Source organism: Euleptes europaea, chromosome 2, assembly GCF_029931775.1.
Source record: "Euleptes europaea isolate rEulEur1 chromosome 2, rEulEur1.hap1, whole genome shotgun sequence".
Taxonomy (NCBI): domain Eukaryota; kingdom Metazoa; phylum Chordata; class Lepidosauria; order Squamata; family Sphaerodactylidae; genus Euleptes; species Euleptes europaea.
Window position 1 is genome coordinate 28,722,808 of NC_079313.1, and position 25,962 is coordinate 28,748,769.

Below are 25,962 nucleotides of genomic sequence, written 5' to 3' on the forward strand. Positions count from 1 at the left end.
TCTTCAGAAGTAGGTTTAATGAAATAGCAGAACTCTGTGGTATATGTAAGTAATTAAGAATTGAGTTCATCTTCTGGTCCATCTATTTGGTCACAAACAAGTATGAAGAAAATACTGAATTATTGTGACAGCACAGTTCATAAACATTACAAATGTTTCATAACATACTGATTCCAAGTGCACATATCGGTTTCACCGATGGGTTACAATCTAGAGGACCTGTTTCTAGGAGATTTCATGCACACATCCAAACTTTTTTGTACCTCACATAAGTGGAGCTTGCAAACCTGGCATTGTTAATTGTTAGGATTGTATTGTGCCCTATGTATGCAGATTAGGAACTTGGATACATGTGTTTTATGGTTGGCTGGTTCTGAGTCACATTTCCTTTTTACAAACAATTGCAGAGGAAAGCAGTCACACAGATCAAATTACCTTGACCTGTAAAAGAGTCAGGAAAATGCTGGAATAATGTTCAGCATTTGGCAGTGAGGAAGCCAATCAGTTAAGGCTGCTCCACATAACCGTTTCTGGCATGTGGTAGCTATAGGAAAATCCTAACTCCAAACATTGGTTAGCAATGGTGTGCCAGAAACCAGATCCAGGCAGAATTCAACCTATGTCAGTGCATGTGGACAAATACCATATTTTTCCATGTATAAGACGACCTTTTTTCTTTAAAAAATAGCCCCAAAATTAGGGGGGGTCGTCTTATACACAGAAGGTGGCAGGGCCGGCGGCAACAGCCACCTCTTTCGCCGCTGGCTCTCTGTCCCCGCCTGTCATCTGACAGGAGGAGAAAGAGAGAGAGTGACCCAAAGAGTCTTGTCCCTTTGCTGCCGGCGTCCAGTGTTCAAACAGGTCTCCACCCTCCCGACTGGGGGGGCGGCGGCGACCGGTTTGAATGCCCTACGCAGGCGGCCTGGGGACAAGACTCTTCCCCTCACTCTCTTTCCCCGCCTAACAGCTGAGAGGCGGGGAAAGAGAGCCAGCGGCCAAAGAGTCTAGTCCCTTTGCTGCTGGCATCCAACGTCCAAACTGGTCGCCGTGCCCCCCCCCCCGTTGGGTGGGCGGTGACCGGTTTGAATGCCCGACACCGGCGGCCACGGAACAAGACTCTTTGGCCACTTGCTCTCTTTCTGGAAGAGAGCTTAAGAGGCCCCCATGTATAAAACGACCCCTTTCCCCCCTTCATTTAACCTTAAAAATAGGGGTCGTCTTATACATGGGGGCATCTTATAGACGGAAAAATACGGTACTAAGCAAAGATTGAAGAGGGCAGAAAAGGATGTGCATTGGATCTCAGGGAGATGATCTCACCAATATAAGGTATGACCTTAAATTTGGAGGAACACCCACAACAGATTAATTTACTTTGAGCTTTGCGAAAGTTCTCAGCTGGGCATCACTTAGCAGTTTCCCATACCTAGCTCAAATTAAATTCTTAGTTACAGGATGCACTGTGTTTTTCCCCCTTTAAAACAGTACCCCCTAACATTGCCGGCACAAGTGGCCCCCAGCATCTCAGCGTGCTGCAGAACAGGCAGATCATACTGGAGTGCAAGTCGGATGCGGTGCCACCTCCTACAATCATGTGGCTGAAAGATGGGGAGCTTTTGCAGGTGCGTCATCTGGCCTTTCCATCAACAATTTTATCGTGGCCTTATATCCCTTGAGAGAAATTAGTCATAACCTTATAAAGATGTTCCAACTTTCTGTGCCGTGGGTGGTTGGGATTGTGACAGCCTGGCCTACTCTGGCCTGCTGTTTGATGACAAAATATTTGCAAGAGTAGAGCCCTATGCATGTGGATCTGACTCACAAAAATTGTGCTCTTCAGTTTTGTGGCTGAGCTTGATACAGTAGGCCTCTATGCAAACATTGTTTATTTCATTTATACCCTGCCTTTCTCCCCACTGGGGGCCCATAGGGGTTTACATTATTCTCCTCTCCTCCATTTTATCCTCACAACAGCTGTGTAAATGCAGTAAATTCGGTAAATTTTGAATTCGGGTTTATTGGGCCCAATTATTTGGCTTTTTCAGGAATCACCTATTCAGCTTCGGGCAGATTCCCAGGTGTTGGCATTCGGTCAACCTGAAACCTGAATATTGCCAAAACGGCTAATTTCAGGTTTATTTTCGGTTCAGGTAAATCAATATGCACAACTCTATTTAGGTAGGTCAGACTGAGAGTATGTGACTGGCCCAAGGTAACCCAGAAAGCTTCCACAGCAGAGTGGGAATTTGACCCTGGGTCTCCCAGATCCTAGTCTGACACTCTAACTTACCCTACACCACACTTGGGGAATGGGATCGTGCAATTCTGCATACACAGGCTGAATGTCTGTCATTACTGTATTTAGATATTTAAAATCTATTAACCTCACTTAAAAGTTGATTTATATATTCTTCCTTACCACTGCCTTCACAATATTTCTCCTTATCCTATGAACAAGAATGCTGCTGGTTTTGTACATCATTAAAAATAATTTGTTTGCGAAAACTTTTCTTAGGCAACTCCTCGAGTTCGCATCCTATCCAGTGGGAGATATCTCCAAATCAATAATGCTGACCTAACTGATGTGGCAAACTACACCTGTGTTGCCAGTAATGTTGCAGGACAAACTGCAAGAGAGTTTGTATTGGCCGTGAATGGTAAGAATGGGGAAAGAAACCTTATATAAGCTTTGTACATGGAATCTCCGTGGGAATGTTGAATTAAGTAAAAAGGTAAAGGTCCCCTGTGCAAGCACCGGGTCATTCCTGCCCCATGGGGTGACGTCACATCCCGACGTTTACTAGGCAGACTTTGTTTATGGGGTGGTTTGCCAGTGCCTTCCCCAGTCATCTTCCCTTTACCCCCAAGCAAGCTGGGTACTCATTTTACCGACCTCGGAAGGATGGAAGGCTGAGTCAACCTTGAGCCGGCTACCTGCAACTGACCCCCATCAGGGCATTCCCTGATGTTGCCTCTTGTCATTGACATTCAGAGGTTTACTTCCTCTGCATCTGCCTTCCTTTACTCACTATGGCTAGTAGCCATTGCTGGACCTATCCTCCATGAATCTGTCTAATCTTCTTTTAAAGCCATCTATGCCTGTGGCCACTACTGCATCCTCTGGCAGCATATTCCAAATTTCAACCACTTGTTGAGGAAATAAATATTTCCTTTTGTCCATCTTGAACCTACTGCCCATCAGCTTTGTTGGATGCCCTTGAGTTTTGTATTTTGGGAAATGGAGAAGAAGTTCTCTCTGTGTATTTTCTCTACCTCATGCATAATTTTTAAACCTCTACCATGCCTGCATTTAGCCATCTCTTTTCTCAATTGAAAAGTCCCAGACTCTTCAGCCTTTCCTCATAGGAAAGGTGTTCCAGTCCTTTAAACATCTTGGCTGCTGCCTTCTGTATTTTTTTTCCATCTCTGCAATATCCTTTTTGAGATACAGTGACCTGAACTGTATATAGTATTCCAAATGAGGTCACACCTTAGATCTATACAGGGGAATTACAATATTGGCTGTTCCATTATCAATTCCTTTCCTAATAAGCTGCAGTGTGGAATTTGCCTTTTCTGCCACTGCCACACATTATATCAACATTTTCATTGAGCTATCTACCACAGCCGTGCCGTAGTGGTTAAGAGTGGCAGACTTTAATCTGGAGAACCGACTTTGATTCCCCACTCCTCCACATGAAGTCTGCTGGGTGACCTTGGGCCAGTCACAGTTCTCTCAGAACTCTCTCAGTCCACATGGAAGCAGGCAATGGTAAACCACCTCCAAAAGACTCTTGTCTTGAAAACCCTATGGGGTCACCATAAGTCAGTGTGTATCTCCTTACACATAACTTGATTTGCCATGACATTGCCCACTCACCCAATTTAGAAAGATCCTTGTGGATCTTTCCTTCAGCATCCTTCCACTAGGGATACTTAATGGGCTACTTTTAGCATTATAATTACATAGTGTTATTCATAAATGTTTTTCTACTACTTTCAAGATGCTTTCAATCTTAGATATCATGACAACCTTGTGAATCATTGGGCTTCCCATTGTTTAGAGGAACTGGGGCTGATAGACAGTGGCTCCCTTCCACTAAGTCTCTCCTCAACATAGAAAGGTTTCCTTAAAATAAATAAATAAATATATTTATACAGCTGACTTATGGAGACCCTGTAGGGTTTTCAAGGCAAGAGATGTTGAGAGGTGGTTTGCCATTGCCTGTCTCTGCATCACAACCCTGCTATTGCTTGGAGGACTCCCATCCAAATACTAGCCAGGGCCAACCCTGCTTAGCTTTTGAGATCGGATGAGCTCAGGCTAGCCTGAGGCTATCCCAAGTCAGAATGTGTAATATATTAGATAAGCCAAGACCAAGGTCAGCAACATATGTATGTATCCAAAGTGGCCATCACAGTAAAACTGCTATACATTTATATTGCAGGGCTACATACCAGTAAATGAAGTGGGATAAAAATTTAAATAATTTTCTTTGTATGAGCAATATGCCAGCATTTGCAATCTGGAGCTTATTAGGTATTCGTTTAAAGCCATAATGTCTTTTATGCAGTGTGTTAAAAGAGTTATATAGTTCCACTGCCAACTTCTATGGACTGAAGCAGATTTTTGGATGTTGTTTTCACATATAAACCTAGCCTCTGTGGAATGGCAGAAAACCCTTTGCCTAATGAGAGGCAATGGCACAGATTTAAACGAGTCCCAAAGGAAACTGTGTTTCTGATGCTATCTGGAATTTTCCCTTTACACAGTTGCTCCTATGATCCAAGGTGGTCCTCAGTCTTCTGTGACTGTGAATATTAATATGTCTGCTGTCTTGGAGTGTGTTGCAGAAGGCATTCCAGCTCCAAGAGTCACATGGAGAAAAGATGGAACCCTTTTGGCGGGGAACAGTGCCAGGTAACTAATGATGGTTAGAGTGAACAAATATTTTGCAATGTTCTCTATAGTTGTTTGCTAATATGTTTTTAATGTTGGAGTTAAAGCCAGCCCCTTGAAATCACTCATATGCTAGACATGAGTGAAATCATTCAGCCCACTCCGGAAAGGTTTTGGGGAGAAACAGATTTTTAGCTCTTTCAAGCTCTGAACTGGATACCTGAAAGGCCAATCAGAACTCTGAAATAGAGACTGTAAAGGCCCCAATGATTTGGCATTCATGTCCAGAGCACTCAGCAAGTTTCATGGATTGCAGATGTTGTACCAGCATCCCAGAACCTGTGTGGTATAGTGGTTCGCGTATCCAACTAAGATCTGGGAGACCCAGGTTCTAATTCCAACTTTGCCATGAAAGTTTGCTTGGTAACCTTGGAACTATCACACATTCTCAGCCTAACCTGCCTTACAAGGTTGTTGTGAGAATAAAATTGGGGAGCAAGGCAGGGTATAAAGGAAGCCAACAAACAGTTCAATCAGTTATTCGGTGATGTTTATGAAATAAAAATAAGGTTGATTAAAACAATGTATACTTTACTATTAATATTATTAGTAATTAGTAAGTTGGGGGCTGCAAGGAGTCACTGGGCAGGAAATAATAAGCAAAAAGGAAGACAAACAACTTCTCACCCTGGTGTGAAACTCACGGTGAGACCTTGGGCCAAGCACTGTGTCTCAGCCTAACCTACCTCACAAGTTTGTAATTATGATGCACCGGGGGCCATGAGTGCACTTCGAGGAAGAGTGGGATAAAATTGCATAAATAATAGTAAATAAATAAATTGTTGGGAAATTCCCTCTCCATAGCACAATCATGAGGGCCTACTGATCTACTAGATAAAAGTTGAGATGGATGACTTAACTCAGTAGTACTGACTGCTGAGTAGGAAGCTCAGTAGGAATCTGTGCAGTCTAGTAGGGGAGATGGGAAGGGTGTTTTTACATCCCCAACCCCATACTGCATGGGAAAGTGGAGTGTGGTGTGATTCGGATTTGTGTACATATCCCCAACCCCAATTTTCCCTTCCATTTCAGGATGCTATAAACTGTCAGGGTTCTTCCCTCTTGGTAACTTAAAGAGTTTTTGGATATGTGTGTGGTCCATTAGAATAATCTTTTTCTCTGGTTCTGATTAGCTGCCCCTTCAAGGTTCTTTTAGCTTTAATAAATAAATCTTGGCAGCACCTGGGGATCAAGATCACAACAGATTTACAGGAATATTTTATTTCTTTACTATCAGCAGCCAAGTATCTTAGGTTAACAAATGGAGGGTAAACAAACATCCATACATGTAAACAGTGTTTAAATTATCATGCCCTCTGAGCTAGCCTGAAGACCACTGCGACATCTGCAAGAAAGGGTAATGAGCAACATCATCTTGCTCTGTCCCTTTTACTGTTTTTTTTTAGGATGGTGTGTTTGGTTTTATTGTAGTGTTGTTTCTACTCAGTGGTGATGAGATAGCGGTGTTTTGAGGCCTTCAGGTGGTGTTTGATGATTAGTACTAGGGTTTCCAGATCCCTCTTCGCCACCAGCGGGAGGTTTTTAGGGCAGAGCCTGAAGATGGTGGGGTTTGGGGAGGGGAGGGACTTCAATGCCATAGAGTCCAATTGCCAAAAGCAGCCAGTTTCTCTAGGTGAACTGATCTCTATCGGCTGGAGATCAGTTGTAATAGCAGGAGATCTCCAGCTAGTACCTGGAGGTTGGCAACCCTATCTGTACTCAGGTACAGATACCTAGTACAAAATGCATGTCCACTATCCTTGTTGTGAAAAGTATATCCAGGTGTTATTTACTTCATGTTCCTTTTTAAAAGAACATGCAGCTATCAGAAAAGGATTAGCACCCCTGCCAAAAAAGTCCACTTTTAAAATTGGTTTTCTGAATCTTTGTGGTGAAACTGAAATCAAAGCCCAAAATCTCCACACAGTTCCTTTTTTTAGTTTGTATGGGAGTTTCTGCTACAATGTTTTAAATGGATTTTCCTCTTGAAATTTGGATTAGAGAGACGCAAAGACCATGAACAGGGAAATAATTGTGTATGTATGTATCTTTTAATAAATAGTCTATGGCTTGTTTTAGATATTCATTATCAGATGATGGATCCCTTCACATACATTCAGCACATGTTATGGACACAGGGCGCTATCTTTGTATGGCAACCAATGTTGCTGGTATGGAGCGTAAGCGGATTGATCTACAGGTCCATGGTAAGTTCAAATAAGCATATCAGTTAGGAAAACTGTATTGGACTAAAAGATTCACAGTCTCAAAACTGTTGGCACATGGAAGGATCATCATAGGATTCAGTAAACCTTGGTTTTTCCTCTCCCCTCCAGAAGACCACATGGTTTTGTGCTGTTACAAGGATGAGAAGGTTATGTGTATGTCTCTCATATCTGCTTTCTGGCTCAATCCAGACTATTCAAGCTTAGAGCTTGAATAACTTGAACCAAGGGGAGAGGAAGGGCAGGACCATGGCTATATGAGGTGTACATAGACATCCTAGTCCCCACAATGGCTTATTGTTCTGCTTAGGGTTGTGAAAAAAAAAGGGGGGGTAAATTTCAGGTTTGGGTTTATTGGGCTTGATTTGTTTTTGCAGTAAACCCGGAATAAGCCGAATACCCATACCAGTAAAGGGGTATTTTGGCTTTATTTCCAGGTTTACCAAAAAAAATAGTTGGAGGGTATATCCCCCCAGACGGGACTGGGTGAGCCCCGTCTTTTAAAATGACCCTTCCAAACTAGTTTGGTCTGACCAAGCTGGCTCTGATTGCATGTCCCATACCTCAAAAGGGCCCCAACTATGGGGCCCTAATAAAACCAAAGATAGAACAATGGGAGAAAGAACAGAACTGTGCATCTGAGCAGAATCTGCTTCAGGCAGATTCCCAGGTTCTGGTTGCTGGCCTACCTGAAACCTGAATATTGCCGAAATGGCTAATTTCAGGTTGATTTTTGGTTCGGGTATATTGATATGTAAAGCCCTAGTTCTGCTGTATCTGTGCGTGCCTTGCTTATTTCCCTTAGCTTGAATCATTCGTATTTTTAATCCCTATGATAAACATTTGGGTTTTCAGTCAGCCCTACCAATAATTGTTCATTGATTTGTTCTCTTATATTTATTTGTTGAACTGGACAGGTACAGACTTCTTTGGCTTGGTTCACATTGTAATTGCTAGCTGTGGCAATAAATACAAACTATGTGATGGCCCTCTGAACACAAGCAATCAAATACAACAACTCCAATTTGGTCTGTGCAAACTTAACAATTTGGTTCCCTTCAATGACTAGTGCACTAACAGTGTGATTCTCATAAATATGTGAATCAATTGGACTGAGGATTTTTTTTATCATAAAATGCTACTTTTTCACAGACATACAGACACGTCCTTGTCAGTTTTTTGATGAAAATGTATTTTTTATGCCTCTTGTTAGTTCATCCATCCATTGCTCCTGGGCCTAGCAACATCACAGTAACAGTGAATGTCCAAACCACTCTCCCATGTGAGACCACAGGAATCCCTAAGCCAACAATCACTTGGAAGAAGAATGGACACTTACTTAATGTGGATCAGAATCAGAACATGTTCAGGTGAAGAAATTGTTTTTCTGTCTTGTATTGTTATTTGTACATAGTCATTGGTGTGAATGGCCCTTTACAGAGAACCATAAACACAAAATCCCTTCCCTGAGGAACTTACAATTTCTGAGATTTGAGAAGGGGAGCTTATTTTTCATAGATTTTCAATGGGATTGGATTTTTGAGAACTTAAGTAATCACGGTGAATTCTGCCTAATGTTTTTTGGAAGTAATGTGTTCCAACTTCGTCCTAGGCAGGGTTTTGTATCTCATTTCTAGGGTCTTGCAAAAAATATTTGGTAAATTTCGGGTTTATTGGGCCCAATTTTTTTTGTAAACCTGGAATAAGCCATACCCCTTTACCCATACCGGTAAAGGGGTATTTCAGCTTTATGTCTGGGTTTACCAAACTAATTTGGGTCCATTATAGTCTATGGGGACTTTTTTTGAAGCTCCTGTGGGGGATTTTTAGAGGTAGAATTACCACATTTACAGCGTAGCTGCAAGGAACTCTCCTTAGACAGACACCGAAGTTTAGTGAACATTGGGACAGGGGGTACAATTTTATGGGCCTGCAAAGGGGTCACCCCCATCTTCCAGGCATTTGCATGCTGAGCTGTCCATCGGTTTTCAGGTTCAGAAGTTCAGCATTGCTGACGGAAAGAGCCGATTGGCAGGCTGGCACCTCAAAGTATGGGGACTCCCTTCATATTTGGGGTGCTTAGCATGATGTCCATCAAATTAGCTTCCAAACTAATGGGAAAGGCATGGAAAACATTTCTTTTGGTGGCAAATGACATCCTGTGAGCAGTCCTTTATTATAGTCATCAAAACTTTGATTTCAAGAGATGGCCACAGTGAGGGGAAACAAAGCCTCTACTTGGGGTGACCTTCAGTTTGAGAGCAGGCTTTCAGCCAAAGTCATGACAAAGGTAGCTCTTGTGAAAGAGATGCGGGTGAGCAGTCCATGCGGGTGAGCAGTCTTTTTCAGAACAAAGCCTGTTCAGCAGCTGTTGAAGCTGGTGCTTTTTAGTTGGAGGGTATATCCATCCGGACGGGACTGGGTGAGCCCTGTCTTTTACGTGACCCTTCTACCTCCAGACTATCCAGATCACTCCACTGAATGGTGATTAACAGTTTGGTCAAACCAAGTTGGCTCTGATTACACGACCCCTACCTCAAAACCTAACAAAACCAGTCAAAGATGTTTTTGCTGCGCCGCACTCGCCCCTGTAGAGCCGCCACCGCTGGTGCCAACGACACCGCCGCTTTTTCTTTATCTTCCCCCCTTCACTTGATTCATTCCCGCCATGAACAACCCTGTCGTCTTCTTCGACGTAGCCGCCGATGGCGACGTGATCGGGCACGTCACTTTCGAGTTATTTGCAGACAAAGTTCTGAAGACAGCAGAGAACTTCTGTGCCTTGAGCACTGGAGAGAAAGGGTTTGGTTACAAGGGACCCTGCTTCCATAGAATCATTCCAGGGTTCATGTGCCAGGGTGGTGACTTTACCCACCATAACGGAACAGGTGGCAAGTCTATTTATGGTGAGACGTTTGTTGATGAGAACTTCCTCCTCATGCATACAGGCCCTGGCATCTTGTCCATGGCAAATGTCGGTCCCAATACAAATGGGTCTCAGTTCTTTATCTGCACTGGCAAGACTGACTGATCTGATGGGAAACATGTGGTCTTTGGCCACGTGTAAGATGGAATGGACATTGTGCAAGCAATGAAGTTCTTTGGATCCAAGAATGGCAAGACAAGCAAGAAGATCACCATCAATGACTATGGGCAGCTGTCATAAAATTCCTTTGTCTTAACAACCAACCATTCCTTCTGTAGCTGGGGTTAGCACACCACCTAGAGTGCTGTAGTCCCCTGTAACCCTTGTGCTCCTGACTTACTGCTGCTTTTTTATTGGGTTTCAATTTCTGCTCCCTCACAAGTCCAGCTGGACTGAAGACAAGTTTGTTTGCAAAATGAAATAAAACAAGTTAAACCATTAAAAAAAAACCAGTCAAAGATATAAAAATGAGAGAAAGCACAGAGCTTTGCATCTGAGCAAAGGTGAATAGCCAAAACCTGAAAAAGCCGAATATCTCTTTTCAGGAATTGCCTATTCAGCTTTGGGCAGATTCCTAGGTTTTGATATTCAGTCAACCCAAAACCCCAATATTGCCGAAATGGCTAATTTCAGGTATATTGATATGCACAACCCTATGTGACAACTGTCTTGTCAAACTGGTTATAGTTACTCATTAATCATCATTTAAAAATTCATTAATTAACACTGTGCAATTGATGTGTCAGATACAAACACTACAGGGATGTGTGCTGCCTTTAAAGTACACAGATTCTAATTCCAAATCTCAGACAAGCCATTCCGGCCTGGGTAGGTGAAGAGGAACTAGCACTATTCCATACAGACTTTTAAAAGGTTAGGGACACATTTGTTGGAAATACTGCAGGAGGTATAGGAAGTCTCCCTTAGATACTTTATTTTATTTTATTTATTTAAAACATTTCTATGCCACCTTTCCAACCAATCAGGCTCCACAAGGCGATGAACATAAAAAATAATTAAACATTTAAACAATTAAAAATACAGTTAAATTCATATAAAGTCAGTTAAAATCATATTAACACACAGTGCTAGGAGGGCTTAAACCATTATTTGGGGTATGCCAGATGAAACAAAAAGCTCTTTACCTGCTGGCAAAATAGAAAAAGAGGAGCAAGAGGAGGAGTTGTTTTTTTATACCCCAATTTTCTCTACCTTAAAGGAGACTCAAACCAGCTTACAATTGCCTTCCCTTCCTCTTCCCACAACAGACACCTTGTGAGGTAGGTGGGGCTGAGAGAGTTCAAAGAGAGCTGTGACTAGCCCAAGTCGCCCAGCAGGCTTCATGTGTAGGAGTGGGGAAACCAACCTGGTTCACCAGATTAAAGTCCACTGCTCATGTGGAGAAGCGAGGAATCAAACCCGGTTCTCCAGATTAGAGTCCACTGCCCTTAACCACTACACCAGTGACAGAAGGAGACAGACAAATCTCCTTGGGGAGGGAGTTCCAAAGTTTTGGTGCCACAATGGAGAAGGCCCTTTCTCTGGTTGCCACCCATCTAGCCTCAGATGACAGGGAGAACCAAAGCAGGGCCTCCGAGGATGACCGGAGTGAATGGGTAGGTTTATGTGGGAGAAGGCAGTTGTTAGGATATGTTGGATGGATGGCCCTCCCTGTAATCCTATCTTGAAATAATTTAGGGTAGCATGCAGTGTCCCCCCCAAAAAAAAGTCCCCCCCAAAAAATTACATTCCAATCCGGGACCTTGGGCTATGCTATTTCCAGAGGTAATTGACTCTGGATGACAGCAAGGTCATGATTGCTGTGCATTGACTTATGGACCTGTTACTGTATAGCAAGCCTCGTGTCACAAATTGGGCCCCCTTCCTACTACCTCCTCTTTTTTCTTGCAACTTCCTGGAGGCAAGGTGTATGTCTGGAAGGAAGCAGTTAATGACAGGTACCAGATCTGAATTAATTTTGATTTGGACACCTCTGGATGCATTGAAGATTTATCCAGAATCAATTCATGGATACCAAGTCTCCAAATTCACCAGGCTAATCCTGGTGTATTTTGGAATCTAGTGGCAATTCTTGCCTTGAGGGTATGGAACTGGTTTAGAAGATCCCTTGTAACTGAGATTTTACACTTTTTTTTGCAGTTCAGGGTCAGTATTTAAACTGTACCCCCCCCCCCACACTACAGCAGGTTTTGTTACTGCAAAGAAGTATAACCAGCCCTTCTTTCTCACTGCAGGTTTTTGTCTTCAGGGTCACTAGTAGTAATTTCTCCCACTGTTGATGACACAGCACTCTATGAATGCATAGTATCAAATGACGCTGGAGAGGATCAAAGACTGATCACTCTCATCGTTCAAGGTACAGTATACATACATATATGCATGTGCATGTACTGTATTGAGACCCTACTGAACTGTCCTCATGAAAGCACTTTATACTAGTGTAAACTCATTGGTTGATAGGAAAGTGTGGAGCCGAGGAAAAGCTGAGCTCTCTGTATTCAGCTTTATGCTTTTTTTCAGTATTCCCATCTAAAAACCTTTTGCTTTCTTTTGAATGGAGTAATGGAACAGACAGTTTAGTAGAGCTAACATGTCCACGCTGTATTATAGAGAAAACAGGGGGACCATCTTGCATTCTAAACAGAGGCTGGGAATCAAGTTAAGCCTGTGCATGCGCTGGGAGAATGTCCTGTTCTTGTAGAAGACGTTTCTCATGGATTAGATTGTGCTCTGGCATTCCCAGCTTTCAGGGGACACAGGGGTCTTTTGCTGAATATAGGAAGCAGAAAAGCCCCTGGTGGGGGAGCACTAAATACAGCACTTGGAAAATGGATGGAGACAGTCTCAGATTCCAAGTTCATTGTCCATAAACATGGTGTTTAAGGATATATACACTTATATACATTTATATAGATGTTTGTTTAACACAAAATTGATACTCATTCACATAACTATGCAATCAGTGCTTGAAAATACCATTGCTCTCCTGACAACTCTTCTGTTTCAGTTTTCAGGTTGAAAGCAGTTCTCTTGGGGCAGGGGAAAAAATATTTTCTGAACTCATTCCTTAATTTAAAAAAAAACTTTTTTCCAATGGTGTGTATTGCCATTATTTGTCTTATGTGTTGCTGCTTCATTGCCAGTTTTTCATCTTCTTGACCACATGGTCAATCCCACTTTATCCCACAGGTGACATACAGAATTTGATTATCTTACAACACTATGTAGCCAATCAGACTTGCATACATGGTGTCTTTGAGGATAAACAGAGCCCATGGACAGTGAGGGCAATACTTCCTAGATGATTCACACAGATGATCCTTTCCAGATAAGGGGTTATATACCTGATGGTAGCAGACAATGACTGTCAGGGTTAAAAAAATTAAGAGGGGAATGAGAAGAAGGGACAGTTATCAGTTGGCCAACTTGACTTTCCCTTAATTAGACTTTCTCCACCCATCACCATGTCTTCTTCAACCCAGAACAAATGAAATAGCGGCTCCTCCCACTCCTCATCCCTACACCCTGAACACATTCACCCTGCCTCAATAAGATAACCAGGCCTTTCCCCACATTGCTGCCTGAACTGGCAACATACCACTGCTCTAAAAATAGTGCACCTGAGTCAGAAACTGGGTGGAAGTCACAGCAACCAATCAATGATATGGCCACTCCCTTCCAATCATCATAATGAGTAGGTCTTGTAGAGTGTTCATATTGTATGTCACCAGGTTATGCTTATTCTGTTGATCCACTGCAGTCCTTTCAAGGTGACATAGAAAGATGCAATAAATATGAATGGTCAATAGATTTATTTTTCTCTGTTTTCCTCACTTTAGTTCCACCATCCTTAGCAGATGAAGTAACAGATCTGCTGGTAACCAAATTGTCTCCAGTAGTAATTCCCTGCACTGCATCGGGTGTTCCTCTGCCCACAATCCACTGGACCAAAAATGGGATACAACTTCCCCCTCGAGGAGATGGCTACAGAATTCTCTCTTCAGGTCACACATTTACAGTGATTTTGAATGCCTTTCTGAAATTTAACATTCTCCAATAAAAAGAATACAATGACAGTTTGTTCTTAAAGACATAATTTTTTGGTCAGGGCTGGAGCCTTTTACCGATGTTTATTTCTGGCCAGCTCATGTTTATGAACTCCCATCTGCTATTTTTCCACTGCAAGTGACATTTGAGAGAACAATTTTCAGGAGAGACGTCATGAAGGAATGATGGCTGGGATGCTTCTCTGGGTCACCATTTTCCTCATGAAGTTACTCCTCAAACGTCTTACCTCCTATCCCAGCTTAGACTACACACCAATGTTTATGATAGGAGCAAGGACCTGTATCCAGCCATACATGCACACAACATTGATTTTCCTGCATTCCTTTCCATTCCTGCAGTCCCTTCTGACATCCAGAAAGATTGTCCATGGGACCTCAGGGACTGCAAGGAGGAACATCCAGATGGATTTGGGGTGTTGCTGGGACAGCTCATTCGGTGTCTTCTGTAAGTTATATTTCTGCTGGCAGAAGAGAGAGAAGAAGGGACAGTTTCATGTTCCTCACTGCAGCACCCTGACCTATGAGGTTATTCCCTCTACCGGCCCTATAATACCATGAATGGTCCCATAATACCATGAATATGATTTGAAACAGACTGAGGAATGGAGAGGGACCTGGAAAAATTCTGCACTCTGACTGTGCATGCATGGTTGGACACAGGAAGACGTATGGAATCCTGCAATGAGAAAAGGAATGGGGAGTTGCAAGGCAAAATTGGTGGGTGGTGACGGGTTAAGCACCATTATTCCTGCTCATTGCTAGGCAGTGGGGAACTGGGACCGAGGCCTTTGCAAAAAATGAGCAGACTGACAACCTGTACTTTCAGCCAAAAGACTGCAGCCATAAACTGAAGTCTTCACACTGCTAAGAGCAGCAAGATGTGTGACAGCTGTTTCTGTTGCCAAAGGCTACCATCTAGACCCCTGTGGCCTTTTCCCAATCTCCTGCAAGTTTAGCACTTAATCCCTCCAGCTCTGGAGTTCCAGCAGAACAAACTCAGAAGTTCTTGAGTTTTACTTTGAGAAAGCAATAATTGTCTATTTTACCTCTGCCACGCATGAGGACTCAGAGCTCCTTCTTTTAAAAGCTCATACATCAAGAACTTCTCTTGCTGTTTGCATTGCATAAGGCTGGGGCAAAGTTCTCACACTGGGGGCACATGGAGCTGCTCATATCGTATGATTTTGTTTTCCCTACAATGCTTGTGTCAGGCCTAGGAAACTTTGTCTGGGAGTTCTCCTCGGTACTGGCAGTGCAGCTTATAACTGTAGAAATTCTTTGTGATTTGTACTTTGACTTTACTTCACTTGCTTGAAGTGCCTGGAAACTGCTCTTGAACGACCTGGGAGCCATAAGAGGTCCCGAATCATGGTTTAGCTATGCCTTCTTGTTAAATTTTTTCACTCCTTTCCTGTAGGCGCTATTGAAATAGCTGCTGCTCATCTGGACCATGCTGGAAGGTACACCTGCATAGCACGGAATGCTGCGGGCTCTGCACATAGACACATCACTCTTCATGTTCAGGGTGAGGCGGGAACTTGTATATTTCTTGTCTCTCTCAAAGAGAATTTTCATCACACCCTCACTATCAAAGAACATTTAGAATAGTTATACGGTACTGCCCAGTTGGAACTGTGCTGCTCTATGCAGAAGGGGTTTGTATGAATGGAACTCACACCTTCCATGTGAAAAGCTCTCAGTTCTTAGAAGGCTCTTGCAACAGAGAAAGTGGGAACCCTAGCCAATTCTGAGAAATGCTAGGTTTCTATATGCAGGGAACATTCACACACTCAATCATGTGTTTCCTTATCTGAAGCCATACAGTCCCAGAGGGGCAACACCACATAATTACTTTAAATGTGTAGATCACTTTTAATTCAGGAATCTGTATTCATTTAAATAATATGTGCACGCCTTTTAAATGTAAACTCTTGTTGTTTAAAGCAACAGGTTTACTTACTGTAATGGAGAAGCAATCTCCACACACACCCAATTGTCATTGATGGATTTCCAATTTGTGAAGGTTGAACTTTGGCTCCTATTGGCCTGTTTGGATGGTCATCTAGTTTCCAAAATACCTGGGTGATTTGATGACTGGGTTGGCTTTTCTTCTGAAATCCTAGTCCTTTCTTATAATACTAATTTTGCTTGGATGGTGAACATGATAACTCCTGGACACCCTCACCTTCCCATCAAGGTCCTGATTTCTTCATGTTTTAGTTTGAACCTAAGAGAGCTAAGCAGGCAAGTGTCAAGCAGGCTTGAACCTAAGTAGGTTGAAATTTGGAGCAAATTTGATTAAACATGGCTTAGAGCCCATTTGAATATCTATTCTCTGATGATGATGGCAACAAAGAAGGCTTATTTCTCTGCCACATAGTCTGACACTGTTAAGCTGAAAAACAAAAATAATTTACCAATAGTGGGGGGAAACCTAAGAATTTGTTCTGGGTCCCATTGACTTTTGCAATGATAAGGAAGATGCTGAAATGGCAGCCCCAAAAAAGTGATGCTAGGGATCATGGTCCTCTCATGGAAAAAAAGCCATGCAGGATAAGGGCTGCAGTGAGGAGGCAATCAAGCAACACTGTCCCACCTCTCTCTTATGTGAATGGAAAAGCTAACAGGATCCAGTCATCTGTTATACTCCACATCAGGAGGAACAAAGACTGCATTCAACTGACAAATTACCTTTGTAAGCAGATAGCTGAGTCCAAAGTGATTATCTCACAGACATTTCATTGTCCAATTGTTGTTCATGGAAGATCATTTAAGGATCATCTGGCTCATGCTATTTCCACCAAAACCCTTGGGGAACCCTCAAAGTACACCATGTTAGAACATTTTAGGCAATAGGAATGGACCAAACAATGCAAAAAGAAAAAAAATTGTGCGAATGTTGATAATGATTGATCCAATATGAATTAGATAATTTACAATTAGTATGTCTTCCATTATCTGCAAATGTATATATTTCACCATTTGTGAAATGGCATTACATATCCTTTGCAAGACTGCATTGTGAAGAGGTGAGGTTATGATTATAATGCAAAAAGAGCTATGGAGATCAATAATCAGCTCTTTCTTTATGACCCTCTATATTTCAGAACCACCAGCTATTCAATTCCCATCTGGAACACTTGAGGTTATTCTAAATAATCCAATTCTCTTACCATGTGAAGCAGTAGGCATACCTCGTCCTGTCATAACATGGCAGAAGGAAGGCATCAATGTTATCACCACAGGTATCATGCTTTGCTTTACAATTTTTCAGTTTTCTTACAAGCCATTTAGTCACATGCAGCTGTAAGGGAACCATCAACATACTTTGGTACCCTCAGAAAGTATTACTTAGGCTGCACCAATGCACTACTGGATGTTGCACAATTGGTGTGTTATAGCAACCATTTGCAACTGGATTTTGCTATGTGGACAAGAGAGTCGAGTTGCAAATGATGGCCATAGTGCACTAATATCACAATATCCAGTGATGTGCAGATGCAACCCTAAAACATCTTTCAGGGCAGGTTCACGCATGCATGTTCATCATTTGCTGACTGCAACATCAGGTGATAACGTGCATATAAAAATAGGCCTTTGTGAAGAGGTCTTTCATTTCACCTCAAAGGATACAATGCTTTTCTCAGGAGTCATTCCACATCTTCCATTGCCCATAATTGAATGTTCAGTAATCAATAGAAGTTAAATGAGGGACATATGTGTGAGAACCAGATCTGAGAGTAGCCTGTCAAACCTCTTCTTGAAAATTTTGAGAGAGAAGAATTTACAACTGTGCTAGGAAATGTATTCCACCACTTTATTCTCGCAGCTATGATGACTTGTGTTTACTGTTTCATTGTCGTGGTTTGTTTTTATTTACTTGTTGTTATTGTTGTTTATTGTTGTAGGTGTAAGCCACCCAAGCATGTTCTGGAGAGGCGGCATACAAATTTTCAGATCAATGAATGTTATTCTTTATGTATAGCCCAACTCTTGTTGCCATTGTTATTTCCATGTTCTCAGCAGCTCTCTCTTTATGACATCAACGTAAACATCAGAAAACTGCCAGCATAAGTCTTCCCCCCCTTTTAGATTAGACATATGCAACTCCTTCAGTCTTTTGTCCCATCATGGTTTAAACTGACCTTGCTCTTCCCCACAATAGCTGTCCTATTTAGCGCATTTCTCACATGCATTTTAGGTAACAGGTATACCGTTCTGCCCAGTGGAGGTCTGCAGATCACAAGAACTGCAGTTGAAGATGCTGGAACGTATATGTGTGTTGCTCAGAATCCAGCCGGCACTGCCCTTGGGAAGATCAAACTAAAAGTTCAAGGTAACTTTTGCCTGCCAGTTACAAATTTCTTGATTCAAGTCCAGTAGAACCTTAGAAACCAACAAGGTTTCCAGGGAATAAGCTTTCAAGAGTCAAAGCTCCCTCTGGCTGTTCCACTGCAGACCAACATGGTTACCCTCTGAAACAATACAAATTTCTTGTTATCTGAACTTATGCCACAAAGCCTTATGGGTATTATTCTTCTAAAGGAGATGGTATCAACTGAGCTTTGTTCTGGTAATCATCACCAAGGGGAGGGGGAGCAGGACACTTTACTTCCCAATGCTTGCTTTTATCTTCTGCTCAGGAAAAAAGAGATGTCAAATGAAACTGGGAGAGATCCAATACACAAAGTGAGCCGGGCCATAAAGTCTTGAGGTGGAAGAGCTCAGAAAAAGCAAACACCCATGAGAAGCAGGCAAAATTTGCCTTGTTATCTTCAAGCTCTAGCCCCATACACACAGTACATATGCAGGCACGCTTCAACATGGGTAGAGCAGGAATAAATATGAGGGCCTTGACCAGCACCCACACATGGTCACCCAAAGGTGGACAGTGGTTACACATGTACAAACTGTACATTTGTCACCTCTGTCCCCAATATTTATTAAATCTGGAATTTTTTTTTTAAAAAAACAATAGATAGAATAGATGTAGCTTTTCCGGAAAATAGAAAATTTTGGGGTTTATAAAACCCAAACCAGAAAAATATGGGCTCAGAGCTCCCAGCCGGGAGAACTCTGCAGTCTTCAGTTTAGCCTCACTGTAGGTTCCGGAAGCCTTGAACTTCAGACCAGGCGGTAACACTAAACAAAAAACATCACAGTTTAGCATCGCCACCCACTCCGAAGTCCAAGACTTCCAGAATCTGCAGCTAAGCCGGCACAGCCAGCCAGCAGCAGGTAAGTGAGGGAGGGAAGGAGTTAGGGGGATTTTAAAAATGGCGACGGGGCCAAAGTGGCCCAAATAATGCTTAATAAACTCTGCGTCATTCAGGAATCTGCTTTTCGGCTCCCATTTATTGCTGCCGCTTTTTTCGCTGTCTCCCCCCCAAATACCAAAAAGGTATTTTTGGGGGGTTGGGTTGGGCATACTGATATACACACCCCTAGTCAGGAACAGTCCCCCTTTTCTTTTATGAGGTAGAGCCTATACATGTATAATATTTGGACAAACTAGGTAGGCAGGGATGGGGCCAGGACACTCCATCTCAAGCAAAGCAGGGCCAACCTGCTTACTCAATTTCCTCTTCCCCATCCTTGCATATTGGCATTCCTGAACATATACTGTGTGTACACGGTTAAAGTAAGTGAGCAGAATTCATGGGAAGATAGCCCCTGTAGAAGCTCACTGGAAATTATGACTTCAGTTTTCCTAATAGGTCAAGGAGGCATCCACATCTCTGTTTGTTTCCATAAAGAAATTCTGAAAAACTCAGTGTAAGAAAAATTCCAGCAGCTCCAAACACGAATGACTTTTGTTTCTATGGTCTCTTTACCAAAGACAACAGTCACACACGCTCTACTCCAGCCATGAACATGGCACTTTCTCTCTTTTAGAATAATTTTTGTTGTTTCCCTATTGTTTTACAATTGCCAAATAATGAGAGGTGTTCTGCGCAGATGGGTAGTCTCCATATCTAATGCTGAGAGGAGAAAAGAATCCAGAAGGTTTTTTTTAATGGCTCTCCTCATATTTAATCAACAAGAATGCATGATGGGAGATGATGCTTCTGTTACATATAATGGATGTCTTTGTTTTGATTTCCCCCCAGTTCCTCCAGCTATCAGATCTCACCCAGAGGAATATGTAGTTGTTGTGGATAAGCCTGCCACTCTATTGTGTGAAACAGAGGGCTATCCAGTTCCTGAGATTGCTTGGCACAAAGATGGGCAGCAGGTCGCAGAGTCCATGCGACAGCGAATTCTCAGCACAGGAGCTTTGCAGGTTGCATTTGCTCAGACTAGTGATGCTGGACGTTACACATGTACAGCTACAAATGTGGCTGGATCAGTCAGCTCTAATGTGGAACTCATTGTGCATGGTAAGATTCGGTTTGGACAGCACAGGGATCCTCAGGATTGTCTGGGAACACCAGATACTGTAGCCTTTTTGAGTTCACAGACATATCTCTCTGTCTTTCTATCTTTCTATCTATCTATCTATCTGTCTGTCTGTCTGTCTAGTTACTGTCTTGCTGCTTAATCTTGGTTGTATAATCTAAAGTTGAGGGCAGCAGGAAAAGAGGAAGACCCAACAAGAGATGGGTTGACTCAATAAAGGAAGCCACAGCCTTCAATTTGCAAGATCTGAGCAAGGCTGTCAAAGATAGGGCATTTTGGAGGACTTTCATTCATAGGGTCACCATGAGTCGGAAGCGACTTGACGGCACTTAACACACACACACACACACAATTTTAAAAAAATCAGAATCTGGTGGAGGAGATTTTGCATAAGGGTCTAGTCTCAAAACATTAATTAATGGGATGCCCTGGCATATACCCCCATCACTATCTCGGTTCAGGATTATTTCTGATTTAATTGTGAAAAAGGGTTTTCCTCATCTAATAGCTAGTTCAAAGTATACATGCTCTGATCTATCCATGTTTACCAGTGCATAATGATGAATTTCCACCAAAATAAAAGCAAACACACATGTAAATGGATCAAATTCTAACCATTGTGCAATTATTGCCCAGTCATGTTTATCAGTATTTATAATAGCTAGAGTCGGTTGCATCCTTACCCTGAGTCTATACAAGAAAGGTGGACTATAAATGAAATAAATCAATAAATGTTCCAGCCCCTCCCCGGTAATCAGTTGAACCATTACTACTATTAAACAGGCAGTAATTGGTTGTGTGTATCTAGACCTAAGCTTGACCTGTAAAAGACTGCATTTTTTTAAATGTAGAAATTTTAAATATAATTTTGGAGTATCGAAGCCCTTCTCTATAACAAAATGCATTATCTCACTTAAATTACTTTCTTCCCTCAACTGACATGTCCCCTCCGATGTTCTGTTAGAGTGCTACCATTCTTCTTACAAACTATGTGACCTTTCCCCATTAAATTAAATTAGTAAGGCTAAAACCCCAAAAGGGGTCGCCATAAGTCGGCTGCGACTTGAAGGCACTTTACACACACACAAATGGTGTTTAATACAGGATGTGAGTGTGATACGTATTGCTCAATACTTGTTAGAAAAGCCTAACTGGTTGTAGAATGCAGTTTGCCATTTAAAAAAAAAATGTTCATGCAGTCCCACCGAAGATACGGAATGCCGAGGACCAGTACTCAGTGGTTGCAAATTCACAAGCTGTTTTACCATGTCCTGCTGATGGAATCCCAACACCATCCATAAACTGGAAGAGAGATGGATTTCTTTTAAAGAGTACAGTGGGAAAACACATGGCTGTACAATATGGAAATCTCATTGTGGACAGTGCTGTGGTAAGCATCCATCCTATAAATCATACACTAGAGGGAGGGGGGAAGCAACTGACCTATTTTTCTCCTGGAAAAAAAAAATCTGTGTTTCGAAAAATGTTTTTAAAAGAATCTGTTTGGAAAACGTGCCTTGCCTTGCCTTGTGGGGAGGAATATCCTACCCTTCAACTTGCACAATAGAACAGATTGTTTGGTGGTCATCTGGGATGTTTTATTTTTCTTGCCCAGAGGCCATAAAAGACATTGGAGTGAAAATCAAAGTGCTTCTATAGGTTTCATAGGGGTCATTCAGCTAATCAATAATCTTACTGTGGGGGGGGGTCTACTGTGTGCAAAGCCTATAGACCTAGAATCTCACAACACAGATTCTGCATACCTAGCCTCTCCAATCAGCTACTCTTCCCAAATTGAGGAGACTATCAACTTCAAAGCATAGGAATGGGGTGCATAAAGTCAACATCTCCAAGGCATGTTCAGGTTTAGTTCTGATCCTGCCACCAGCCTGAAAATGCTCACCATGTGGGTTTTTTTTTTTTTGTTTTGTTTTTTTTTAGTCAGGGACTACTTTTTAGCAGCATCTTCATGCAACTGCATTGGCATGGTGCCATTGGAGACCATAGAGCAGGAGGTTAATATGATACAACATGCAAGTCCTAAAAAATGTGTTCGGAACAGATATGCTAAATCTAGATAGCTACATTTTATTTTCTAGTACAAGCCATTTAACTTATCCAGTGTACTTACTTTAGAAAGACTTCCTCTGCTATGCTGGGAGATGTCTGTCTAGCATTCCTAGGTTTTTTGTGTGCCAAAAATCATATTAAAATCATTTCCCCTGCTGACCTACACGAGTAAAACCCTGCTGTTCCATATCTAATCCTTTGACCAATTCAAATAAAGATATGAATTTGTCAAATGCCTTTGAAAACCCATTAACACAAAGGGCCATTATATTAATGAAACTATATTGCATGATCATTGTAAAAGCTGTTCTTTTTTTTCTGCCTGCAGCCTGAGGATTCTGGCAATTACACCTGTGTTGCTAGCAATGTTGCTGGTGAAGACAGCCACACTGTCCATTTGACAGTCCATGTGTTCCCAACTTTTACTGAACTACCTGGAGACATAGCTTTAAACACAGGGGAACGGCTTCACCTAACTTGTAAAGCAACTGGAGTTCCTCTTCCTAAAATAACATGGACATTTAACAATAATATTATCCCAGGTAAGCAAATCCCTGGAAAGCAAAGAACACTTTGATGTGCTTTTGACAACATTGAGATTAGCTGTTATTCTGGAATGGCTGCATTTTTTCCGTGAGATTGGTATGTGCCTTTTGGGAACTATATTTGATAGAGATTTGATTGGGCAGATATTTTAAAAATGTTGCTTTGGCAGCCACTGCCACCACGGCACAAGGATCTACACTGTTTTACCGAAGTGAAGCTGTGGCAATAATTTTGTGTCTGGCTTTGCCTCCCGTTGCAGCCATTTTGTGGCAGGTATTTTGTTGTTGTCCCCCCCCCCCCACCCGCCGCCATGTCAGAATTCCAAATGTGCCTGCAGGGTCAAAAAGGTTGGGGACCCCTACCTTAAACCATCGCTTTGCATGTTGTCTGAACTTGAGCTAGTGTGTCTACAATGAAGCGTATCTGTGATCAAAGGAACTCAAAATGTGTAGGACACAATTAACAATTAATTGGCAGCGTTTTAGTATGCAATCAGTTTCTTTGTACCGTATATACCCGTGTATAAGCCGACCCGCGTATAAGCCGAGGTGCCTAATTTCTCCCCAAAAATGGGGAAAAATTAGGCACCCGCGTATAAGCCAAAGGTCGGCTTATAACCCCCCCCCCCCCGCGCGCGCAGGCTTACCGTTCCTTCTGGGCTCCTGGCGGCGGGCCCGGCGGGGCCGGCGTAGCGGCCTCCCTGCAGCTGCAGGGTGCCTGGAAAAGGCGGAGGGGGCGGCTCCGCAGGGCGCCTCTAAAGGCCGCTCCCGGCCGGGAGAAGGCGGCGGGGGCGGCTGGGCGGCCTCCCCGCGGCCGCAGGGCGCCTTTAAAGGCCGCTCCCAGCCTGGAAAAGGCGGCGGGGGCGGCTGGGCGGCCTCCCCGCGGTTGCAGGGCGCCTTTAAAGGCCGTTCCCGGCCTGTAAAAGGCGGCGGGGGCGGCTGGGCGGCCTCCCCGCGGCCGCAGGGCGCCTTTAAAGGCCGCTCCTGGCCTGGAAAAGGCGGTGGGGGCGGCTGGGCGGCCTCCCCGCGGCCGCAGGGCGCCTCTAAAGGCCGCTCCCGGCCGGGAGAAGGCGGCGGGGGCGGCTGGGCGGCCTCCCCGCGGCCGCAGGGCGCCTTTAAAGGCCGCTCCCGGCCTGGAAAAGGCGGCGGGGGCGGCTGGGCGGCCTCCCCGCGGCCGCAGGGCGCCTCTAAAGGCCGCTCCCAGCCAGGAAAAGACGGCGGAGGTAAGTTCCCCCCTCCCTCCTCCCTCCCCCCTCCCCCCTCTACCGTATTGACCCGCGTATAAGCCGAGTTCGGCTTTTTCAGCCCTTTTTTTGGGCTGAAAAACTCGGCTTATACGCGAGTATATACGGTATGTCTTTGATTGGGGAGTCTCACCACAGTCCCTGCCAAATCTCTAATGGCAATGTGCAAAGCAAGTAGATTCTGTAGGGGTGGACTTCCTAAGGCTCCATTATAAGACCTTCCTTTGACAAGCATGACAAAGAAGCAACAGGGAATTCTCAAAGGACAATGAATGGTGATACGAAATTGGTTAAAAATGCTATTATTTTTAACCTGGGATGGCTTGAAAATTCAACCTAAGTAACAAAATTTTATAAAATGGTTTGTATTACTAAAAAGGTAATACATCTAAACTTTAGAACCCTTGAATATCTTGTTAACTCTCGCAGCCAAAATGTGGTCAGGTTTAAGTGAATCTCCACCAGAAGGGAGTTCAACAATTCAAGCACTATTAGTAAAAATTCTCCTAACAGGAAGTACAGTATTAAGCAAGGGAGTTCAGTATAGCAGAGAGAAGTTGTGTTTGACAGTGACTCCCCTTGGGACCTTTAGAACACAGAAGGATTGGTGGTACTGTGCATCCAGACGTAGATATGCATGGTTGAAATTGGCTTCTAATTTTGTTTTCCTTTTTCTTTTCCTCTTGTCCTGCCAGCACAATATGATGGTGTGAATGGACTCAGTGAACTTGTTATCAAGAGGGTATCTAAAGAAGACTCTGGTACCTATGTGTGTACAGCAGAAAACATAGTTGGTTCTGTCAAGGCCCTTGGATTTGTGTATGTTAAAGGTATGTATTGCTGGTAAGTTTGGGAATTATTTAATTGACTTTCAGTTTGGCATTGTATCAGACAAATAATAAGGGGAAATACTGGAAACAAATTTTCATCTTGTAAAACCAGAGTGAAGTTGGCTCCAAATCAGCGCTTGGATTTGAAACTTCTTGGACAAATCAGTACTAAATTCACACAGATTTTAAATTCTGCAAATTTTAAAATGGTCACATTACAAATAGTTGAAAGGGTCAGAAATGCACAAAACCTGGAAGTGCATCCTGTGATTGAGTCTGTGGGAGAAGGATAAGTTTGTACTACATCCCTTTCCCTTCAATGACTCCATTCAGTGACCCCTGGAAAGCTGATCCCTGGGGTTCTGGGAAAGTCATGTGGGTTGAGAGCTGCTGTGAGGAAGTGAACTTGCCACCTCCTACTCCTTCCACAAGCACAGCTTCATTGATGGATGAGAGAGGATGGGCAGTTTCACGCTGTTCTCCTCACTTCACCCTCCCCCCAACCTGCAAGCAGGCATAATGGGTTCTAAAGGGACTTCTAGGGGCAGGGGAATATTAGTGAAATCTGCATGTGCAGGCACCTTCCGCTGGTAGATAGCTGGATCCTAGACGAGCATTTTGTTTCAAAGGTGAGTCCTAACACTAAAGATGAAAATCCATGCCAAAATTTACATT

General features: G+C 43.0%; 1 protein-coding gene and 1 pseudogene across 1 annotated transcript in view; both read left to right on the forward strand.

Annotated features, from left to right (window-relative positions):
* The window catches only part of HMCN1 (hemicentin 1), a 291,307-nt gene that overhangs the window by 229,995 nt on the left and 35,350 nt on the right, over positions 1-25,962 (forward strand). Inside the window, exons 71-84 of the mRNA XM_056867441.1 lie at positions 1,486-1,622; positions 2,516-2,657; positions 4,774-4,921; positions 7,040-7,167; positions 8,399-8,555; positions 12,367-12,488; positions 13,972-14,136; positions 15,617-15,724; positions 17,307-17,444; positions 18,401-18,535; positions 20,310-20,579; positions 21,798-21,988; positions 22,997-23,210; positions 25,153-25,287. Coding sequence (XP_056723419.1) covers positions 1,486-1,622; positions 2,516-2,657; positions 4,774-4,921; positions 7,040-7,167; positions 8,399-8,555; positions 12,367-12,488; positions 13,972-14,136; positions 15,617-15,724; positions 17,307-17,444; positions 18,401-18,535; positions 20,310-20,579; positions 21,798-21,988; positions 22,997-23,210; positions 25,153-25,287 — 2,190 coding nt within the window. The remainder of the gene's footprint in view (positions 1-1,485; positions 1,623-2,515; positions 2,658-4,773; positions 4,922-7,039; positions 7,168-8,398; positions 8,556-12,366; positions 12,489-13,971; positions 14,137-15,616; positions 15,725-17,306; positions 17,445-18,400; positions 18,536-20,309; positions 20,580-21,797; positions 21,989-22,996; positions 23,211-25,152; positions 25,288-25,962) is intronic.
* Positions 9,851-10,543, forward strand: LOC130493850 (peptidyl-prolyl cis-trans isomerase A-like; annotated as a pseudogene).